Source organism: Phycodurus eques, chromosome 6 (assembly GCF_024500275.1).
Source record: "Phycodurus eques isolate BA_2022a chromosome 6, UOR_Pequ_1.1, whole genome shotgun sequence".
NCBI lineage: Eukaryota > Metazoa > Chordata > Actinopteri > Syngnathiformes > Syngnathidae > Phycodurus > Phycodurus eques.
The window spans coordinates 20,406,835-20,428,227 of record NC_084530.1 but is presented as its reverse complement, the minus strand read 5'-3'; the positions used below and the strand labels follow the sequence as shown (position 1 = coordinate 20,428,227).

The window sequence follows — 21,393 nt, the reverse complement described above, 5'->3', positions numbered from 1 at the left end:
CCAGGAGTGGCTGACCTACAAAGATTACCCCAAGAGAAGAGCAATGACTCATCCAGGAGGCCTCAAAGGAACTCAGGACAACTTTTCTTTTTTTGACCTGTCCTGTTAATGGCCATGCAGAATGGTGGATATGTGTGCCAAAACTGTTTTGCTGTGCAACAGGGGAGTTTGAAATACTTCCTCTGCTTACTTTTTAATTTTTTTAATCATTCAGATTTTTATTGAAAATGCAGCCAGACAGAAAAGGATTTTAGAGGATAGACCGTGGGAGAGAACAGACAAGGAGAGTAATCGTTAGACAGTCTAGATAGATTTGACTACAAAGACATATAGTGTTCTTATTTGTGAATGGGGGGGCCACCCAGTGAAGACATGAAATAACTAACCAATAGGACAAGATGAGACCGGACCACCAACCGACACGCCAGATCACCCCCACCCCCCGTGTACCACTGCTGCCACCACCTCAGGAGAGCACGTGGGCCCCAACCAACAACAGGGTCCAACGCAGGAGCCAGCCAACTCAGGACAACTTCTAAAGAACTGCAACAATAAGGAAGAGACTGGGCAAAAATGACATCCATGCCAGAGTTCCAAGATGAAAACTACTGCTGACCAAAAAGAACCTATAAGCTCGTCTTACTTTTGCAAAAAAAAAAAAAAAAACATCTGAATGATTCCCAAGACTTTTGAGAGAATATTATATGGACTGACAAGATTAAAATTGAGCTTTTTCGAAGTTGGGTGTCTCGTTACATCTGGCGTAAATGTAGCACAGCATTACAGAAAAGAACAGTTTTTGACCAACAGTCAAACATGGTGGTTGTAGTTTGATGGTCTTGGGCTGCTTTGCTCCTTCAGGACTTGGACAACTTGCTGTGATTGATGGAACCACGATTTCTCCTCTTTAACAGAAAATCCTGAAGGAGACTGTTCGCCCATCAGTTTGTGACTTCAAGCTGAAGCAGGCTTGGGTCCTACAGCAGGATAACAATCCAAAACACACCAAGTCAACTTCTGAATAGCTTAAAAAAACAAAATGAAGGATTTGGAGTGGCCTAGTCAAAGTCTGGACTTGAATTCGATACAACTGCAGTGGCATGACCTTAAAAATGCCGTTCATGCTCGAAAACCCTCGACTTTTGCTGAATTCAAATAATTCTGCAAGAGTGGTACAAAATATCTCCACAGAGATGAGGATGGGCCAACCAGTTATTAGGTTTAGGGAAACCATTTTTTTTTTTTTTTTTTAAACACAGGGCCAGGTAACATTTTTCTTTTCCTTAATAAATGAAATCATCATTTAAAAGCAGCATTTTAAGTTCACTTGGGTTATATTTGTCTGATATTTAATCTTTAGCATTAAAGTGGGGAAACTATGGAAAAAAAATCTTAGTATTTGAGAAGGGGGCCATACTTTTTTTTTACAGCAATGTACTTCAGCTATAAAAATTACACAGACAATGATTCAATGTATTCCACACAACAAAGTTAAATAAAAATTGTACCTAAACAAATGTTTAAGGATAGTTCTTGAAGATTCACTGCAAATGTATTTCACTTAAATGTTAAATACAACTGAACTGTACTTTTTTTTATCATGTACCAGTTTGACAGTCACTGTCATAGATTATTTAAAGTCTTCAACGAACATGTTTAACATACTGTACATCTTCAATCATTGTGCTCTTTTACTTAGTATACTGTTGTTTGCATCTTTTTAATAACAGATACCTTCTGTGGGCTTGATAAATTATAAAAAAACAGCTATGTCCACATTTAATGCGGCCTGGTTATCCTTATTTTAAGGCAACAATAAGTTCATAAAGGTCCATAAAAGTGTCCAAATAGACCACAGTGGACCCATGTCAAGATTTATGGTGGACGTGTAAATGTTTTCCACAGTGAGGACAGTAGTGATGAACATCCCACAGGTCTGGAATTATGAAAGGAATCAGGCAGAAGCCACAAACCAATCTGGAAAAAAAAAAACATGGTTAGTAAAAGGTAACTAGATGTCAAGATGCTAAAAGTGCTAATTACCCAGAAAAAGCCAGGATGCAGCACAAGGTGAAGGCACCTTTTCCGGGCATTTGTTTGATGTTTGTGATGACGTCGCGGCGGCAGTGTGGACACTGAATGTTGCCCGGAGAACTGAGCAGGTTGGCCATCGCCACAGTTTGTTCTGATGCCGGCTGGGACACCACGGCTTCTGTTTGTAAACAAATATGTACACGCAGGGACAGTGACCTCAAAGGCTTAGCACTGGTTTGATTTTGGTAAGTTTCTACTTCATGTTTTTGTTCTCCTGATAAGACACCAGAGAACAGCTTTTTGTTAACAAAGGACTTTGATAAGGATCTTCAATTATTGGTGTTGTACAATTGAGTTGTTTTTGTTAAATCCTGTGACTAGTTTTATCCTGGTCGGTTCCCAATTCCTGGTTCCTTTGGACTGCCAGCTTTTTGTGAACAAAAGACTGCTGCGGAAATACTGTGACAGGTCTTTTTCTATGTTTAGTGTTCTTATTTTTATTTTATTTTTTACTTCCTGTTTATGTTGGCTTAATAAAACGCAGAGCTGGTAAAACGGCCAACGTTTTGTGAACAAATGACTGATGAAGAGCCGCTGTGACTGTTGTGCATTTGAGTACATAGAGCTGCTCCTGGTTTTATCGCAGTAGGTTTTTACTTCCCATTGACTGACAGGCCTTAGAACCCAACAAAAACAGAAAGTAAAAAAAACAATCCAAACAAAAAAAATGTAAGAGTAATAAACAAAACTCCAGCCACAAATTGAAAATGCACCTGACGGTAATTAACAAAACGCTGATATACAGGCTGAGCATTCTATCAAGCCACCAAAAACAGGAAATTGGAACCTACCAACATAAAACCTGGTACATTTGAAGAGCCACATCAAAGTAATTTGTTGACAAATACCGGATCTGCCTCTTCTTGAGCCGTCACCTTATCGTGGTGGAGGGGTTTGTGTGTCCAAATGATCCTAGGAGCTAAGTTGTCTAGGGGTTCACGCTCCTGCTAGGGTCACCCATGGCTAAAAGGTCCAAGGTGAGGGACGAGACAAAGCACAGCTCCCAAAACCCCTATGAAGAATACATTAACTGAATCTAGGTTTCAGTTAATGTATGCCCTTGCCCGGACGCGGGTCACCGGGGCCCCCCTCTGGAGCCAGGCCTGGAGGTGGGGCTCGAAGGAGAGTGCCTGGTGGTCGGGCCTGCACCCATGGGGCCCGGGCGGGCACAGCTCGAAAGGGTAACATGGGTCCCCTTTTCCATGAGCTCACCACCTGTGGGAGGGGCCATAGGGTTCTGGTGCAGTGTGAGCTGGGCGGTGGCCAAAGGCGGGGACCTTGGCGATCCGATCCCCAGCTACAGAAGCTGGCTCTAGGGACGTGGAATGTCACTTCTCTGGCAGGGAAGGAGCCTGAGCTGGTGTGTGAGGTCGAGAAGTTCAGACTAGATATAGTGGACACCAAGAGTGAGGGATGCCGTCAAGCTGAAGGAGTCCCATCGGGCCTTTTTTACCTGTAGGACTCCTGAGGCAGCTGATGGGTACCGGCTGGCCAAGCGGAATGCAGCTTTGGTGGTCGCTGAGACAAACACTTGGGCATGGGAGGAGTTCGGTGAGGCCATGGAGAACAATTTCGAGGAAATTCTGGTCCACCATCCAGCGTCTCAGGAGCAGTGCACCATCAACACTGTGACCTCCACTCAGGACGTTGTGAGTCGGTGGGGAGAATACTTTGAAGACCTTCTTAATTCCACCGACACGCCTTCCCATGAGGAAGCAGAGTCTGGTGTCTCTGAGGCGGGCTCTCCTATCTCTGGGGTTGAGGTCACCGAGGTGGTTAAAAGGCTCCTCGGTGGCAAGGCCCCGGGGGTGGATGAGATTCGCCCAGAGTTCCTAAAGGCCCTGGATGTTGTGGGGCTGTCCTGGTTGACACGGCTCTGCAACATTGCGTGGACATTGGGGACAGTGCCTCTGGATTGGCAGACTGGGGTGGTGGTCCCCCTTTTTAAGAAGGGGGACCGGAGGGTGTGTTCCAACTACAGGGGGATCACATTCCTCAGCCTCCCTGGTTAGGTCTATTCAGGGGTGCTGGGGAGGAGGGTCCGTCGGGAAGTTGAAACTCAGATTCAGGAGGAGCAGTGTGGTTTATTTCCTGGCCGTGGAACAGTGTACCACTATGCACCCTCGGCAGGGTCCTCGAGGGTGTATGGGAGTTCGCCCAATCAGTCTACATGTGTTTTGTGGACTTGGAGCAGGCGTTCGACCGTGTCCCATGTGAAGTCCTGTGAGGGGTGCTTCGGGAGTACGGGGTACCGAACCCCCTGATATGGGCTGTTCGGTCCCTGTACGACCGGTGTCACATTTTGGTCCGCATTGCCAGCAGTAAGTCGGACTCGTTTCCAGTGGGGGTTGGACTCTGCCAAAGCTGCTCTTTGTCACCGATTCTGTTCCTAACTTTTATGGGCAGAATTTTTAGGTGCAGCCAAGGCGTAGAGGGTGTTTGGTGGCCTCAGTAATGCATCTTTGCTTTTTGCAGATGTGGTTCTGTTGGCTTCATCAAGCCGTGATCTCCAACTCTCACTGGAGTGGTTCGCAGCAGAGTGTGAAGCGGCTGGGATGGGAATCAGCACCTCCAAATCTGAGACCATGGTCCTCAGTCGGAAAAGGGTGGACGTGCCCTCTCCAGGTCGGGGATGAGATCCTTCCCCAAGTGGAGGAGTTTAAATATCTTGGGGTCTTGTTCACGAGTGAGGGAAGAATGGAACGAGACATCGACAGGCGGATCGGTGCAGCGTCTGCAATGATGCGGACTTCGTATCGGTCCGTTGTGGTGAAGAAGGAGCTAAGCCGAAAGGCGAAGCGCTGGATTTACGTTCCTACCCTCACCTATGGTCACAAGCTGTGGGTTGTGACCGAAAAAACAAGATCTCGGATACAAGCGGCCAAAATGAGTTTCATTCGCAGGGTGTCCAAGCTCTCCATTAGAGATAGGGTGAGAAGCTCGGTCATCCGGGAGGATCTCAGAGTAGAGCCTCTGCTCCTCCACATCGAGGAACCAGATGAGGTGGCTGGGGCATCTGTTTAGGATGCCTCCCAGATGCATAACTGGTGAGGTGTTCCGGGCACGTCGCACCGATAGGAGACCCTGGGGACGCCCCAGGAACGCTGGAGAGACTACGTCTCTCGGCATGCCTGGGAATGCCTCGGGATCCCCTCGGAAGAGCTGGAGGAAGTGGCTGGGGAGAGGGAATCTGGGCTTCCCTGCTGAAGCTACCGCCCCTGCGACCCGACCTCGGATATGCGGAACACAGTGGATGGATGAATAACGGATCTGGCCGAGAGTCAAATAAGCAGAACAAAAACAGTAAGTTGAATCTTATCCAACTAAAACCAATAACAGGGAACCAGTTTTTGTTGTTCAGATCCGACTCTCAGCTGGAGCTCGTATTGACCAGCTTTTTCTGTGACACACGTTCTTAATTTGAGTTGCATCTGTTAAGTTATCTCTGTTAATGTTTTTACTCAGGTAAGTTTATACTTCCCTTTGGCTCGATAGGACTCTCAGCTGGAGCTGGTTCCAACCAGCTTTTTGTGAACAAAACACATTTGTTGTGGACCTACTGTGACTTGTGTCGTGCAATAGAGTTGTTTCTGTTCAGTGCTGGTTTTATTCTGTTAAGGTTCTGTTAATGCTGCACTGTCAGCTGCAAAATGTCAGCTTTTTGTGAACAAAGGACTTTGAAGTGGATCTATTATGACTGCTGTTGTGCTCTTTTGATTTAGTGCTCTTACTGGTTTTATTTTAGTGGTTTTCTACTTCCTGCTCCTGTTCCTCAAGGAGATCAGCTTTTTGTGAACACAATTCTTTGACGTACGGTCGAACTTCTGTGACTGGTGTTGGGCATATGAGCGCTATTGCTGCTTTTACTTTGATATCTTTCCACTTCCTGTTCCAGTCGGATCGACCAACTTTTTGTGAACAACGGATTTTGATGTTCAGTTGATCTCCTGTGACTGAACTTGGAGGTATGACTGTATTCAATTTGTCGCATACCCAACGGGGTTAGATGAATGCTGACTGGAGAAGTCTGCGGTGGACTGAAGATAGTTGGCATCAAGACAGGAAACGGATCTGGACACACAATAGGACATGCAAGCCACTTTTAAAGCCTACTTCTAGTTTATTTTAGCCTATGGATGCTTCAACCGTGATCTTACTGGTCTCTTGATAGGGAGGCGGGTTTACAGAGTGGGAAATGGAAGCGTAATAAGAAGGCGGAGGGCAAACGTCACACCCTTCCACAGCAACAGCAGAAGACGGCGATGTGGCCTCGTCGTACGTCGGAGGGTCCATCAGCGTATCTTAAATTTCCCCCCCAAAAAAGCTGCTGACAAGATAATGTAGACAAATTAGCAATCAAGATGTATTTCATCAAATTCTGCCATGCGTCGCCCATGTGTAATGAAAAATAAATAAATCAAAAATACAAATCTTAAGCCAGCTCCACCCACCTTTTTAGTATACGTGCCTAAATAACCCTTCCAGAAAAACAAACAATTTTTGTAATGTTTTTTTTAATAATGAAAATAGCACTCTAGAGCCTTTATAAAAACATTTAGTCATAACATAACAAAACAGAATGTAAAGAATTAAAGAGTGATGTCATCAGAAGACATGACATCAGCTTCGACATTTACACAGAAGACACAGCTGTACATCGCCGTGTCTCCTGATGACACAGGGCCAATTAATACCCTTAACTCCTATTTGAGATATTACGATGTTTTAGATATTAAATCATTGATGGCAGCGAATTTTCTACAGCTCAACCAGGACAAAACAGAGGTTTTAGAAGGCAAGAGAGAAAACGTTTTATCAAAACTACAAGATTTAAAACCCTTACAATGTGTTTGGAACCTGGGTGACATTTTTTACTCTGATCTTAATTTTATTTCACACATCAAGGATGTGTGAAATAAAATAATAAAATAATAAAAAAATAAAACTGTTCCAATTATTCATATGCTTTCTCAACTATGTTATTCCGTTTTGGATTATAATGTTTTAGAAGATTATGTAGGAATTCTGCGGGATCTTTTAGAATACTCCAAAAGACTGTTTCCTTACGATCAAAATATTTTAAAATGTAATATATAAAAATTGTTTTACAACGCTCTCATCTTCAACTATTTTTCTTGTGCCATTTTCAATCATTTATCCAATCCAATCAACTCACAAAAATTCACCTTAAATCTAAATTTGGCCGGGCTATAAATAGTTATAATAGTTATGTTTTTTTTTAAAGCTAATATCTAAATAATACAACATAATGTAGTGTATGTCTAAATGTCTATGTGATGTGTGCAATACACTCTCTTAAAATGGCGCCATTGGTGAAAAAGACAGCACTTATTTTCAGAATATTTGCAAGCACATTTGATATGACATAAAAAAAAAAAAAAATAAATAAAATAAATCATACAGACCAATAAATCCCAACAGAAATGTACTTCACACACTGTTCTCCAAGCAAGAGAGTAAAACGGGAAAAAAAACCAACAAAAAACACCTCTGGTCAGCAGGCAATGTGAAGTAAGCTAAATCTGTAGTTAAGATAACCACAGCCTTAACTACGACGCAACTAGTTGGCTACAGCATTAACTTTTCAAACACAGATATAATAAGTTTTGAAAATGTTTATCTTCCCATTGTGTACTTCATTCCTCTGGTGCTGGAGAAGCAGCTTCGGCGCTTTACCAAAACCCAATACTCAACCCAATCTGCTGGGTCAAAATAATGAACCCAACCTTGGGTAAAAGTAACCCAATCCGCTCAAAATCCACCACTAGCCCGCCGAGTAGGTTAGGAAAAGAACCCAGCGTTCTTGCGTGTGCAAGAGCAGCAGTCTTACCTTGAACAAAGACGCGAGCTGGACTGCGAGGTTGCGATGTGCAACTTGCCAGTGATGGCTGCAAAATCAAAGCAACCAGTTTAATTAGCTACACAAAAATATTTCCGCATACTTAGAGCCTATAATTATATTTTACGTACAGTATATAGGTCATGCCTAGATTATATAATCACTCTAAGCCCTTCAATCAAAGCGAAATATTTGACTGCTAGCGCTTTCATAGAATGGCACGCAAGCATAAACTAAAAACATTTATATTCTGTGTGTCGAATCATATCAATAAAGTTACAGACCTGATTGACTCACTCAAATCAGCGGTTTATTCTAATTATAATGCAACAAAATTAGATTCACTCAAATTGCAATATGATACAATATATTCCAATTGTGGCGCGATAAGATTTGATTCACTCCAATTGCGATACGATTAATTCCAGTTACGATGCTATACAACTCAATCCAATCACGTTGTTACGATTTGATTCACCTCAATTACATTCATCACAATACAATCCACCAAAATTAAAATTTGATTTGATTCACTCCAGTTATGATAGGATTCACTCCAACTTTGATGTAATACAATTGGTTCTAATAACAATGTAGTATGATGCGATTTACAATGCTAGTCACTCCTGTTAAAATGATGTCATGCAACTGTCTCCAATCAAGGAGGGATTCACTCCAATTAGGAGGCTGTATGATTCATCCTAATTAGGAGATTAGGAGATTTACTCCAATTATGACACAAGATGTTCAACTCCAATTTCGATTCAAGTCAGTCCAAATGTAATACGATATGATTTGATTCACATTGATTACGATGCAATAGAATTTAACTTACTCCAATGATGATACGACTGACTCTTCCAATAACAATGCAATGTGTTGTTGTCAGGTAGGCGGGTGTGCCGGATATACTCAAAAATGTCCAACAAGGCATATGGAAAATTCAAAATACAAAGTCCCCCGCCCTGAAAAAAAAAAAAAACCAGATTCAAAGTTACAAACAAACATAAGGAACAGACTCACCTCGGCAGGACGCATGATGTCAACAACAATGAACCGACACAGATTCAAAGAAACCAGGGAACTAAATACAAACAAATCGATGAGACAACGAGGCACACCTGGACAAGACACGAGCGGCTGGAGGCAGTTGATTGGTTGACAAAAGGAACAGGGCTGACGCGAACAAGTGGAGACGAAAACCTAACGAGTAGACGAGACATGAACAAGGGACACAGAAAAAAACATGTCTTAACATGAAACAAAAGTAAATCTAATTGCAATAAAGTCAACAAAAACACCTGTCATGACAAATGTGATACGATTGACTCCAATTACAATGCGATACAATTGAATTCATTTACAATATGCTTCACTTCAATGATTGATTGATTTGAGTCACACCGATTACGGCGCAATATGTTTTTGATTCACTCCAATTACGAAGCAATATACTTTGATTCACTCGAATGATGATACAATACGATTGACTCCTGCTACAATGAAGTACGACCTAATCCAGTTACAATGCAATGTTTGTGGTGGTCATAAAATCTTCCCAACGCGGTCTTGAAGCGTCTAACAATCGCAGGGACTTCACCTCTTTTCGACACGAAAGGCGGATGAACTCAACTTGACACACTTTTCAAAAACATCTTGGATCGGGGGGGGGGGAGAAAACGAGTTCATGACAGGTTTTTGGCAGGTGAAGTTGCGAAACGACGTAACGATCTAGCTATGTATAGACAGTATGTACCTTATGCACAAAGCCCGTCACAATAGGAACAGTGTAAATCAAAGTCTTCAGTTGGTCACATGCTAACGCAGGTCGCAGAATTGATGTCGCTAGCTATCAAGTCAGCATTTTTGCTTTTGCGTCTTACAGTGGCAAGCTGTGTAAAATACAACTCAAACAGCTGCAAATCTTTGAGGTAACTCATGGATTCATTTGATTCATTCATTGCTACATTAATTAATGGACTTATGTAACACTCTGAGAACCTGTTTGTTTTACATCATCATTTCATGTCACGATTGACGGATTAACCCTTTTCGGGTGTGGCACATTTTGTACAGTTAGCACATATACTATAAATATTTTGTTTTAAATCCAAATACAACATATAAGAGTTATATGGGATTTGTTTTTCAGTACAAAAACAACTTAATTGTGACAATAATTAGAAATACGAAAGTACGGCCAGTGGAGAATAAAACATTTGTATTGGTTGTTTTGCAGAGTTGACAGCTGTTATTTTGAGGAAAAAGTACAATAAAAGGTACAAAAAAAAAAAAAAAAAAAATTACATAATGAAAGCTGCTACTACTTCGAAATGATTAAATAAGAACAACAATCAGTTATTTAGAATGAAAACACAGAACAAATGATTAATAAAAGCCATAAGAATCGGACGCATTGTGATAACGACAACAATCTTATTGTATCTTATAGTGATATATGATGAAATGATATGATAAAATACAGTGGATAAAAACAAAACATTTTAGAGACGTAAAAATCTTTTGAAATTTTTTAAACAAAAAATAAATACAAATAACAATTGTATGTTATCATTCTTAACAACATTAGTTGTATCATAATACACTGATTGCACAATAATCCAAATATTGAAACATCATTTTTATGGAAACACATACAGTTATAGAAACACATTTTCAATGATAAAATCCAAACAGAATATAAGTGAATTAACTTTTTTTTTTTGCCAAGTCAAACCCATCCGGCCTTCCATTTTCCATACCACTTTGGCCCACAAACTCTGTCCAGGAACAAGGCTGTAACTTCAATGGCAGAAGTGTTATCTGAAGGTGATTTGCTTCGTGGACATTATTCATGTTTTGAAGGAAAATGTTATGTAATATAGCTTCAAAAAAGTTATATGCAAAATATCATTAAGAATTGAAGACAAACAACAATGCAGAGCACAAAAATATTGTACAAACAGTATTAAAAAAAAAGACCAACAACTGTGATAACACTTACCAAAAGATCTGCGATATAGCGGGACCGCAAAGCATGAGCCGCGATATAGCGAGGGATTAGCGTATTTTAAAAGATGATATCCACTGAATTAAGTACAAAAAAGTACACATTCAACTTTTATATATGTAGGCCATCAATCACAATAAATGACGTTAACAACAACAGTCAAACTCCTCAAGTTGGCGCTGGCCACGTCCTGGATAGATGTGCAGACGTTTCCCACAGTGACGGCAGTAGTGGTGCACTTCCCAGTTGGAAGGGCAGCAGAACGGAATCAGACAGAAGCCGCAAAACAAGCTGAAATGCAAGCAGGAAGAAAAGGGTTCTGGTCATGGGTTTGGGTTTAGGGTTAAGGTTTAAGGGTTCTGATGTCTGATTTATGGGTTGGGGTTCAGGTTAAGGCTTTGGGGATGAGAGTTTAGGCTTCTTGTCAGGGTTCGCTGTTAGGGGTTAGGATTAGTGTTAGTGCACACACCAGAGTTTAGGAATTCCTGTATCATACCTGTAGATGAAGTAGTCAAACAAGGCAACGTAAGCAACGAATCAGGTGTCTTATCTACTCATGGTCTTACCAAGAAATGATGAGGGAGATGCACAAGACGTAGGTCACTGTGCGGGGCCTGTATTTGGTGACGGTAGTGACACTGTGTTGACAGCGTGGACATCGCACATGACCGGGAGTGTGCACCAGCTCGTTGACCGAGATGATCCTTTGTGACCTGGGCTGTGTCGCCACCACTTGCGATACTTCCGTCACGCAGACGTGCTGTCTCCTGCCCACTGAGAGGCAAAAAGACGGACACATGAGGACGTCACCACATTAAATGTAAAGTGGAAACATTGTATAATTTTGATTGACGGATGGGCTCAACTTGATTTTGAACATGCAGTACAGAACAACAAAAAAATACATTTAAAAAATGTACTACATTAATGTTCCATCGTGAAACACTGTGTGCTGGTGGTCCAAAAAGGAGCAGGGAGAAGTTAAAACTTCATGGATAAAAAAAGTAAAACTAACAGGTAACAGGAAAGCATTTGATGTCTACCTGGTGGTGTTTTATTGGTACGACTGGAAATAGTACAACTTGTGTGTCCACACGAATGCAGGGTTAAAAAAAAACTGTGATCTACATGTATTTATTTATTCATCTTACTAGTGTATAAACTCCAATCTCAATGAAATTGGGACGTTGTGTAAAATGTAAATAAAAACAGAATACAATGACTTGCAAATTTCAACCTATATTCAATTAAAAAAAAAAAAAAAGTTGAGAAATGCTCAAAAAACAACTGGAACATTCCAAACGTGAACAGGTTAATTGGAAACAAGTGAGGGTCATGATTGAGTATAAAAGGAGGATCCCCAAAAGGCTCAGTTTTTGACAAGCAAGGATGGGGCGAGGTTCACCACTTTGTGAACAACTGCGTTGAGCAAACAGTTTGAGATACGTTTGGCAACATCAATTTGGCAATCATTTTAGGATTTCATCATCTACAATCCATAATATCATCGAAAGATTCAGAGAAATCTCTGCAAGTAAGCAGCAAGGCCAAATTTGAATGGCCGTGACCACAGCATTCAAAACCGGCATCGTTGGGTAAGGGATATTGCCATGTGGGCTCAGGAACACTTCAGAAAACCATTGACAGTGAACACAATTCGTCGCTACAGCCACAAATACAAGTTAAAACTCTACCATGCAAAGCGAAAGCCATATACAGCATATCAACAACACCCACAAACGTCGCTTGCTTATCGGGGCTCGATCTCATCTGAGACGGACTCTCGCAAAGTTGAAAAGTGCGCTGTGGTCTGACAAGAGCACATTTCCGATTGTTTTGGGAAATTATGGAAGTCCAGTCTTCCGGGCCAAAGAGGAGAAAGGACCATCCAGATTGTTATAAGCACAAAGTTCAAGAGACAGCATCTGTGATGGTATGGGGGTGTGTTAGTGCCCATGGCATAGCGAACTTGCACATCTGGGAGGGCACCAATAATGCTGAAATGTACATACAGGTTTTGGAGCAACAGGCTGCCATCCAGGCAACATCTTTTTCAGCGACGTCCCTATTTTATTTCAGCAAGACAATGCCAAGCCACATTCTGGATGTGTTACAATAGTGTGGCTTTGTAGTAAAAGAGTGCGAGACCGGCGTGCCAGCAGTCCAGTCCTCGTTGAAAACGTGTGGCCCATCATGAAGCGCAAAATACGACAACAGAGACTGAAGAGCAACTGAACTTGAACATCAAGCCAGAATGAGAAATAATTCCATCTGCACAGCTTCAATAAGTTCCCAAATGCTTACTGAATGTTGTTAAAAGGAAAGGTGATGTAACACAGTGGGAAACATGACTCTGTCCCAGCTTGTTTGGAGCATGTTGCAGGCATCAAATTCAAAATGGGTGAATATTTAGAGGAGTTAAATGTTTTAATTTACTTGCTCTTATTTTGAAATTCACAGCCCTACCTTTATTTAGTAAATTAGAAAACACACCGTTGTGCTCATATGTTTGATTACCCAGGCAGAATTTGTAAGACGGGTATAATTCTTGAAAGAAAATATGAAGGACCAGGCGAAACACATTTAATTTTATTTTAATGTGATTCAATTTAAACACTCAAGTATTTCAGAAAAGCATTATCCTTAAACAAAACATAACCATAAAGAAATTAATGATGGTTGTTGTTCAGTCAGTCATATTTAAAAAAACAACAACAATATTGCACCAATTCTGCCAGGGTATGTAAATTTATGAGCACAACTACATATATGCAGTCATACGTACCCCTGTCATATTGGAATGAAAGTGGAGGCTACACCTTTTTTATAACCTCTAGGTGGCGGCATATTACAATGAAAGTGTACACCTTTCTCATAACCACTAGATGGCGACATACATTTATAAAATGTCAACATTTATTTCCCATTTGCCCCTATACCCATGTATAATGAGCACTATTGACTTTTGACAAATTTTGTGGGGGGTGGGGGGGAAATGCGCATTATACACGATAAATTGCAGGATTTTGGCTACAGTTTATCTGCCGTGGTGTGACACCATGCGTGGCACATAGGGAGGCACCGACGAAGCGGATAGGATCCGCCGCCCAGGCGGCCACTTGACAACCCGCCAGCGGCTAGAGTAGCTGCCGGAGGTCTGTCACCACGATGTTCGGGCCCTCACCCTACCATGTGTCTTATCTACTAATGGTCTTACCAACTGATGATGAGGAGATCTTATATGTACATAGTTGTCACCTGCGATGTAGCGGGGCGAGGAGGAGAAAGAAAATCATCCAGGGGGCCCGTTGTGCGTCGCACTGCTGCGGCCGCTTATGGTGCACCCTTGGCAGCCGCAGCAGTGCAATTAATGGCTGAATTTCAACGGAGGCAATTTAATATTGAAAATGAATTTATTCAATACATTTTCTGATTGTTGTTCTAAAAAATATTTCTCAAAAATATTTTGAAATGATTTATTTATTAATCAAATTTTACGTAAACAGTTTTTGATATGTTCAGCCTTTAAAAATATTGAAATGTAGTTTATCTTCTGAAAATGTTAACTTAAAAAAAAAAAACATTATACTACACTTAATAAAATAACGTTTTTTCCACATGAAAAAAAATACATCGACTTGTAATCTTGTGTTTAAAAAATTTAATCTTGTGTTTAAAAAGTTTAAACTGAAGCTGTGAACAATTAATGTATTTTGCGGGGCGAATATTTCGATAATATTAATAATAATAATTTGAGCAATATTACAAATGCCATTTTTCATAAAACAATTGCTTTTTTCTTTCTTTTTTTGGTTGTTGCAAAAAAAAAAAAAAAAAACCTGTCAGTTTACAAACATGGTTTTCGGTGGTTTATTAATGTAACTTTTTCATGAAAAACAGATTTGAATGCGTTTCGGACTTTAAAATTGTTGAAATGTCGTTTATTTTCAGCAAATTCTAAACACTTATTACCGTAACGACATCTGTTGCACTTGAAGTTCCACTGTAAAGTTGTCTTCATGCAAACAGATGTAAATAGCGTTAAATGAGGAGGTTGAGGTTTACGTACCCACTACTGGTTGATGGATGAAGACTTGAGACGTGTTGTTGGTGGTCACGGTGGGCGTCCTCAAGACGGGAAATGGATCCGGCTGGACAGTTACTGCAAAACAGCGACTCACGTATTTTATAACCCATTCCAAATTTTAAAAAAAAAAGCTGAAATTGAATTGATGTATTTTGGGGATGTAACAATAAAGAGAAATTTAGTCATTCTCAGAAAATGACAACTTTTTAAACACACTTGTACTACAAGTAGCATGAGAACATTTTTATTTGTTTGAGGGATTTGGAGACTGTTAAAATAACAAAGTTTATGGCCTCCCCAAAAATAAATAAAGACCTCTGAGTTTAAGTTGTTGTATTACCACCATTCACCATTTGCAATATTTTGTAAAAAAAAAAAAAAAAAAAATGTAAACTTGAATTCATTCTCTGAAAATTTTTCAAAATATGTTTTCAAAAAGTCATCATTTTACAAAAAAGGAAATCTTAATCCTTTTAGTTTCATCTTATTTCAGTGTAATATTACAGTTTAACACTTTTTCAGAACAATTGGCGTTTTACTATTTTTTAAAGGAAAAATGTATCATTTCAAAAATGTAATTTTTTAATACATTTTTATTTTTTTTAGATTATATTAAAAGTCTTTTTTTTCAGATTTTTGCACGTTCAATGAGTTAAGCATAAGGTGGTCGTCACAGTGGGCGTCCGCAAAACAGAAAATGGGCCCGGTTGGACAATTCCTGCAAAAGAACGACTCGCTTAGTTTACAACGCATTGGACATTTTGGTAAAAGTTGAAATTAAATTGATGCATTTGAGAAAATGTAAACTTTTTAGAAGCAAAGTTACAAATAAAATGTTTTGTCATTTTAACGGAAATTATTTTTGTCATTTTAGGAAAAAGTAAATCTGTCAGATTTAAAATTTTAAAATTTTAAACCGACTGGTTAGAGCATCAGCCTCACAGTTCTGAGGAGCGGGGTTCAATCCCCGGCCCCGCCTGTGTGGAGTTTGCATGTTCTCCCCGTGCCTGCGTGGGTTTTCTCCCACATCCCAAAAACATGCGTGGTAGGTTAATTGACAACTCTAAATTGCCCGTAGGTGTGAATGTGAGTGCGAATGGTTGTTTGTTTGTATGTGCCCTGCGATTGGCTGGCAACCAGTTCAAGGTGTACCCCGCCTCCTGCCCGATGACAGCTGGGATAGGCTCCAGCACGCCCGCGACCCTAGTGAGGAGAAGCGGCTCAGAAAATGGATGGATGGATGGATATTAACAAGGAATTTGGGAGATTAGGGAAATCTTTTAATAAGAAAGTGTGTTCTTGCAAAATAAAAAAAAATTACCTTAGAAGTTTACTTTTTTTGTAAAATGACGACTTCTGTCCCATCATTTTGTTAACAAAAAAAAAGTCATTGTTATACAAGAATATAAATGTTAATCTCTTCAATTTTAACTTTGTAAAATAGTACAAATAAATGTTTTCTTCAAATGAGTATTCTGATTATTTGTACAAAATATTTACCTTATTATGAAATTTTAATTAGGGATGGGACTATGATGCAATAATTGTAATTAATTAATTACCAAAAATGTAAATTGTTAAAAAACTTTTGTTTATGGATTTGTGTGGAAAAAGTACACTTGTACAACCCCAATTCCAATGAAGTTGGGACGTTGTGTTAAACATAAATAAAAACAGAATACAATGATTTGCAATTCATGTTCGACCTATATTAAATTGAATACACTACAAAGACAAGAGATTTAATGTTGAAACTGATAAACTTTATTGTTTTTAGCAAATAATCATTAACTTAGAATTTTACGGCAGCAACACGCTCCAAAAAAGCTGGGACAGCGTCATGTTTACCACCGTGTTACATCACTTCTTCTTTTAACAACATTCAATAAACGTTTGGGAACTGAGGACACTAATTGTTGAAGCTTTGTAGGTGGAATTCTTTCCCATTCTTGCTTGATGTACAGCTTCAGCTGTTCAACAGTCAGGGGTCTCCGTTGTCGTATTTTACGCTTCATAATGCGCCACACATTTTCAATGGGAGACAGGTCTGGACTGCAGGCAGGCCAGTCTAGTACCCGCACTCTTTTACTACGAAGCCACGCTGTTGTAACACGTGCAGAATGTGGTTTGGCATTGTCTTGCTGAATTTAGCAGGGGCATCCATGAAAAAGATGTTGCTTGGATGGCAGCATATGTTTCTCCAAAACCCGTATGTACCTTTCAGCATTAATGGTGCCTTCACAGATGTGTAAGTCACCCATACCATTGGCACTAACACAGCCCCATACCATCACAGATGCTGGCTTTTGAACTTTGCGTCCATAACAGTCCGGATGGTTCTTTTCCTCTTTGGCCCGGAGGACACGACCTCCACAATTTCCAAAAACAATTTGAAATGTGGACTCGTCGGGCCACAGAACACTTTTCCACTTTGCGTCAGTCCATCTTAGATGAGCTCGGGCCCAGAGAAGCCGGCGGCGTTTCTGGGTGTTGTTGATAAATGGCTTTTGCTTTGCAGTTTCAAGTCGCACTTACGGATGTAGCGCCAAACTGTATTGACTGAGATTGGTTTTCTGAAGTGTTCCCGAGCCCATGTGGTGATATCCTTTACACGTTGATGTCGGTTTGTGATGCAATGCCACCTGAGGGATCAAAGGTCACTCACGGGCATTCAATGTTGGTTTTCGGCCTTGATGCTTACATGCAGTCATTTCTCCAGATTCTCTGAACCTTTTGATGATATTATGGACCGTAGATGATGAAATCCCTAAATTCCTTGCCATTGTACGTTAAGGGACATTGTCCTTAAACTGTTGGACTATTTTGTCACGCACTTGTTCACAAAGAGGTGAACCTCTCCCCATCTTTACTTGTGAATGACTGAGCAATTCAGGGAAGCTCCTTTGATACCCAATCATGGCACCCACCTGTTCCCAATTAGCTTGTTCACCTGTGGGATGTTCCAAACAGGTGTTTGATGAGCTTTCCTCAACTTTCTCAGTCTTTTTTGCCACCTGTCCCAGCTTTTTGGAACGCGTTGCAGCCATAAAATTCCAAGTTCATGATTATTAGCTAAAAACAATCAAGTTTATCAGTTTGAACATTAAATATCTTGTCTTTGTAGTGTATTCAATTAAATATAGGTCGAACATGATTTGGAAATCATTGTATTCTGTTTTTATTTATGTTTAACACAACGTCCCGTGTACACAATGTATTATATTTGGTTTTAATGTAATAATAACAACCTTTTTATAATATAATATGTGGTCATCGTCTTTTTGAGATGTCGGCTTACTTGTGCCTTCATAGGGCGGCGGGCTCACGAAGGAAACTTGATAAAATGGCGACGCGGGAGCGTGAAAATTTGGCGGTTGGTGCCGAGTGGCTTCTTCGTACGTAGGCGGTTCCATCGGCGTGAAGATCAGTCAAGCGGGAAGCTGTGGAGAGAAATTGTTTTTAAATTATCGTGAATATCGTGTGTACCGTCTCCGGGGTCGGTAGTTGTGTTTGTATGAGGCAGCCCACCGCCACACTGGAAAATAATGACACCGACGTAACTACACGGGGGGGGGGTGTAAACCTGGGTTTAGCATGTTTGCAGTTAGCATTCTCATAAGTACGCAATATTTGCTTTGAGTTCTTTGTTTAGTATCAGTTTCACTTGTTCGTCCGAGCAGCTCTTTTGTTGTTGTTGTTTTTTCTTTTTCATTCACATTCATAACAGCCCTCAGAAGGAAGTCGTGACTACAATGTGGCCCGTGAAAAAGATTAGTTGACACTCTTGCTTTACATGGATAAACATGACAATTTGGCAGAAAATGTTGCCCCAACTGTCTGGACTGTGCTATTACTTTTCTAGGAAATCAGCCACACGATGGTGCTGTTGTAAACCCCTAAAAGTTACACATTTTAGTTCTTCTATGGGTTTTTTCTTCATATTCCTACTTCTGAACCATTACATACAGAAAAGTGAAAATTTGGCAAAACGTGCATCCCCACTGTGAGGGATGTGCTGTTACTTTTCTAAGCAATCTGGCACATGGAAGTAATTTTTATGCCAAAATATCACCCGAAAACAAGCACTTTGTCATCAAACAGACGTTTCTGTGAGGAATACTACAAATTCGCCGGCTTAAACAAGACATTTCTTGTGTTGATAACAAATGGAGAGATACTAGCTACAAGGCTACTGGCTAATCTTGTGAAGGAAATTCCTGGAATGACTTTGGATTATACTTGTTTTAATAAAAGGCATCATTTTATAAAGAGTAATGTTGTAATAATATTATTATTGTAATATTACTATCGAATTTTATAAGAAAGTTTATTTGCAGGAAAATGTAAACTTTTTTACGTAATGTTACAAGTAGAATTTTTCTGTTCAATGTTTTCTCAGAAAATTGTGTGGGGAAAGTCATTTAGCAAAAAAGCTCAATGTAAAAACGATTTAATGTTTCAAAAGTTGGAACTGAGTTCATTCTTGGAAGATTGGAAGTTTATAATACATACATTATATATATATATATATATATATATATATATAAAGTTTTAAACTTTTTAATGTACTAGTAAATGTTTACTTTTTTGTAAAATGATGACTTTATATCCCATTAATACCTTGTATGTATATACTGTGTGTGTGTCTGTGTATATATATATATATATATATATATATATATATATATATATATGTATATATCCACTTGTATATTAATTTAACTGTGTGCTGCACTGAGATTGGCCAATCTGCTTTTCCCCTTTCACAGTTTAGTGAAAAGGTCAATTCTGGCACAACTACGAAGTCCTTTGTTTGCAATTTTTACACCAATAATTCACCTTAAAAACGAGCGTACTTGTCATCAAACAGAGCTTTTTGTATTATCAATCATCACCTTGTACAAAAAAATGTCTCTTACGTAATAAGCCCTAACCCTAGCCACAGGGCTACTTGCTAATCCCGTCAGAGTAAACTCGAGTAAACAACATCGGTTTCTGAAGTTCTTTCGCCTGATGCAAATTCTCAAAAGCTATAATGTCGATACGGTCACAGATTCAACATTGCAATGGTTGAGATTTAAGAGCACAAGTCTTACCTTGGTCAAATGAGGAAGCCAATCGAGCGGAATCGTGTCAGGGGAGCCTGTTGGACCTGTCGCCTCTGGAATGCGAAACATTTGGTTTGCCACACGGCACAATCTTCGTTCGCGTGGTGTCGTGTGATAGTTTTACAAGTTAACAATGACGGGTGACATTTTCCTGCCACGTGAACTGCTACAAGTTGTAAAAAAGAAAAAGCGAGGAAATAATATAAAATGCACACATTCACTCCTAGGCTCAGAGAGTCGCAAAGACGACTATTAAATGACTGCTTCCTCGTGTAGCAAACGTCCTGGATTTTGCTTCCTTGTCTGCCCCAAGTTCTGGATCTTTTGTGGAAGTGTCTCTCCATCAGCCCAAATTTGTCTTCTTGTCAATGTCAACCCAAGGCCCTGGATCTGTTGCCTCATCAGTCCACGCTACTGGATCTATCTCCTCGTCTTGACGAGGTTCTGGATCACAGGGTGCCAAGGATCACAGGGTGCTTTGACACACAGAATAAAACACAGCACACACCAAGCATCGTGGTCGTATCCATCCATCCATTTGCTGAGCCGCTTCTCCTCACTAGGGTCGCGGGCGTGCTGGAGCCTATCCCAGCTGTCATCGGGCAGGAGGCGGGGTACACCCTAAACTGGTCACCAGCCAATCGCAGGGCACATACAAACAAACAACCATTCGCACGCACAGTCACACCTACGGGCAATTTAGAGTTGTCAATTAACCTACCACGCATGTTTTTGGGATGTGGGAGGAAACCGGAGTGCCCGGAGAAAACCCACGCAGGCACGGGGGGGGAACATGCAAACTCCACACAGGCGGGGCCGGGGATTGAACCCGGGTCCTCAGCACTGTGAGGCTGACGCTCTAACCAGTCGTCCACCGTGCCGCCGCATCATGATCGTATATCATGATGCACTAGGCAATGCAAGAACCCAGCTTGGCCAACTGAGACCAAAAGGGGAGATGTAGGATAAAAACGATAGATAGGTTAAGTACATCTTCAAAAAACAACCAAAAAAAAACAGCATGATAAAATAAGATCCATTAATAAATGAATAAATAGACAATCACATCTAAAAACACAAGATAATATAAAATCCCTTAATAAATGAATGACTAAAAATAGATATACAAAATAAAATGAATAGAAATAAAAATATGAATACATTCAGGAAAATAAAACATAATAATAAAAACGGGGGAGTAGACGACGTCACGTAAAAAGCCTGTCAGAAAAAG

The 21,393-nt window shown here is 40.3% G+C and overlaps 2 protein-coding genes across 2 annotated transcripts; both read right to left on the bottom strand.

Annotated features, from left to right (window-relative positions):
• Positions 1 to 1,868: 1,868 nt before the first annotated feature.
• LOC133404075 (lipopolysaccharide-induced tumor necrosis factor-alpha factor homolog) lies at positions 1,869 to 6,387 on the bottom strand. Its single transcript, XM_061679670.1, has 4 exons — positions 6,252 to 6,387; positions 6,088 to 6,165; positions 2,044 to 2,212; positions 1,869 to 1,977 (listed from the first exon to the last, which is right to left on the bottom strand). Exons 1-4 carry the CDS (start codon positions 6,385 to 6,387, stop codon positions 1,869 to 1,871), a joined length of 492 nt encoding a protein of 163 aa, XP_061535654.1.
• A 3,896-nt stretch (positions 6,388 to 10,283) lies between these two features.
• On the bottom strand, positions 10,284 to 20,642 carry LOC133404073 (lipopolysaccharide-induced tumor necrosis factor-alpha factor homolog). Its single transcript, XM_061679669.1, has 5 exons — positions 20,148 to 20,642; positions 18,350 to 18,491; positions 15,034 to 15,126; positions 11,531 to 11,738; positions 10,284 to 11,255 (listed from the first exon to the last, which is right to left on the bottom strand). Exons 2-5 carry the CDS (start codon positions 18,462 to 18,464, stop codon positions 11,111 to 11,113), a joined length of 561 nt encoding a protein of 186 aa, XP_061535653.1. The 5' UTR covers positions 18,465 to 18,491; positions 20,148 to 20,642; the 3' UTR covers positions 10,284 to 11,110.
• Positions 20,643 to 21,393: the final 751 nt, after the last annotated feature.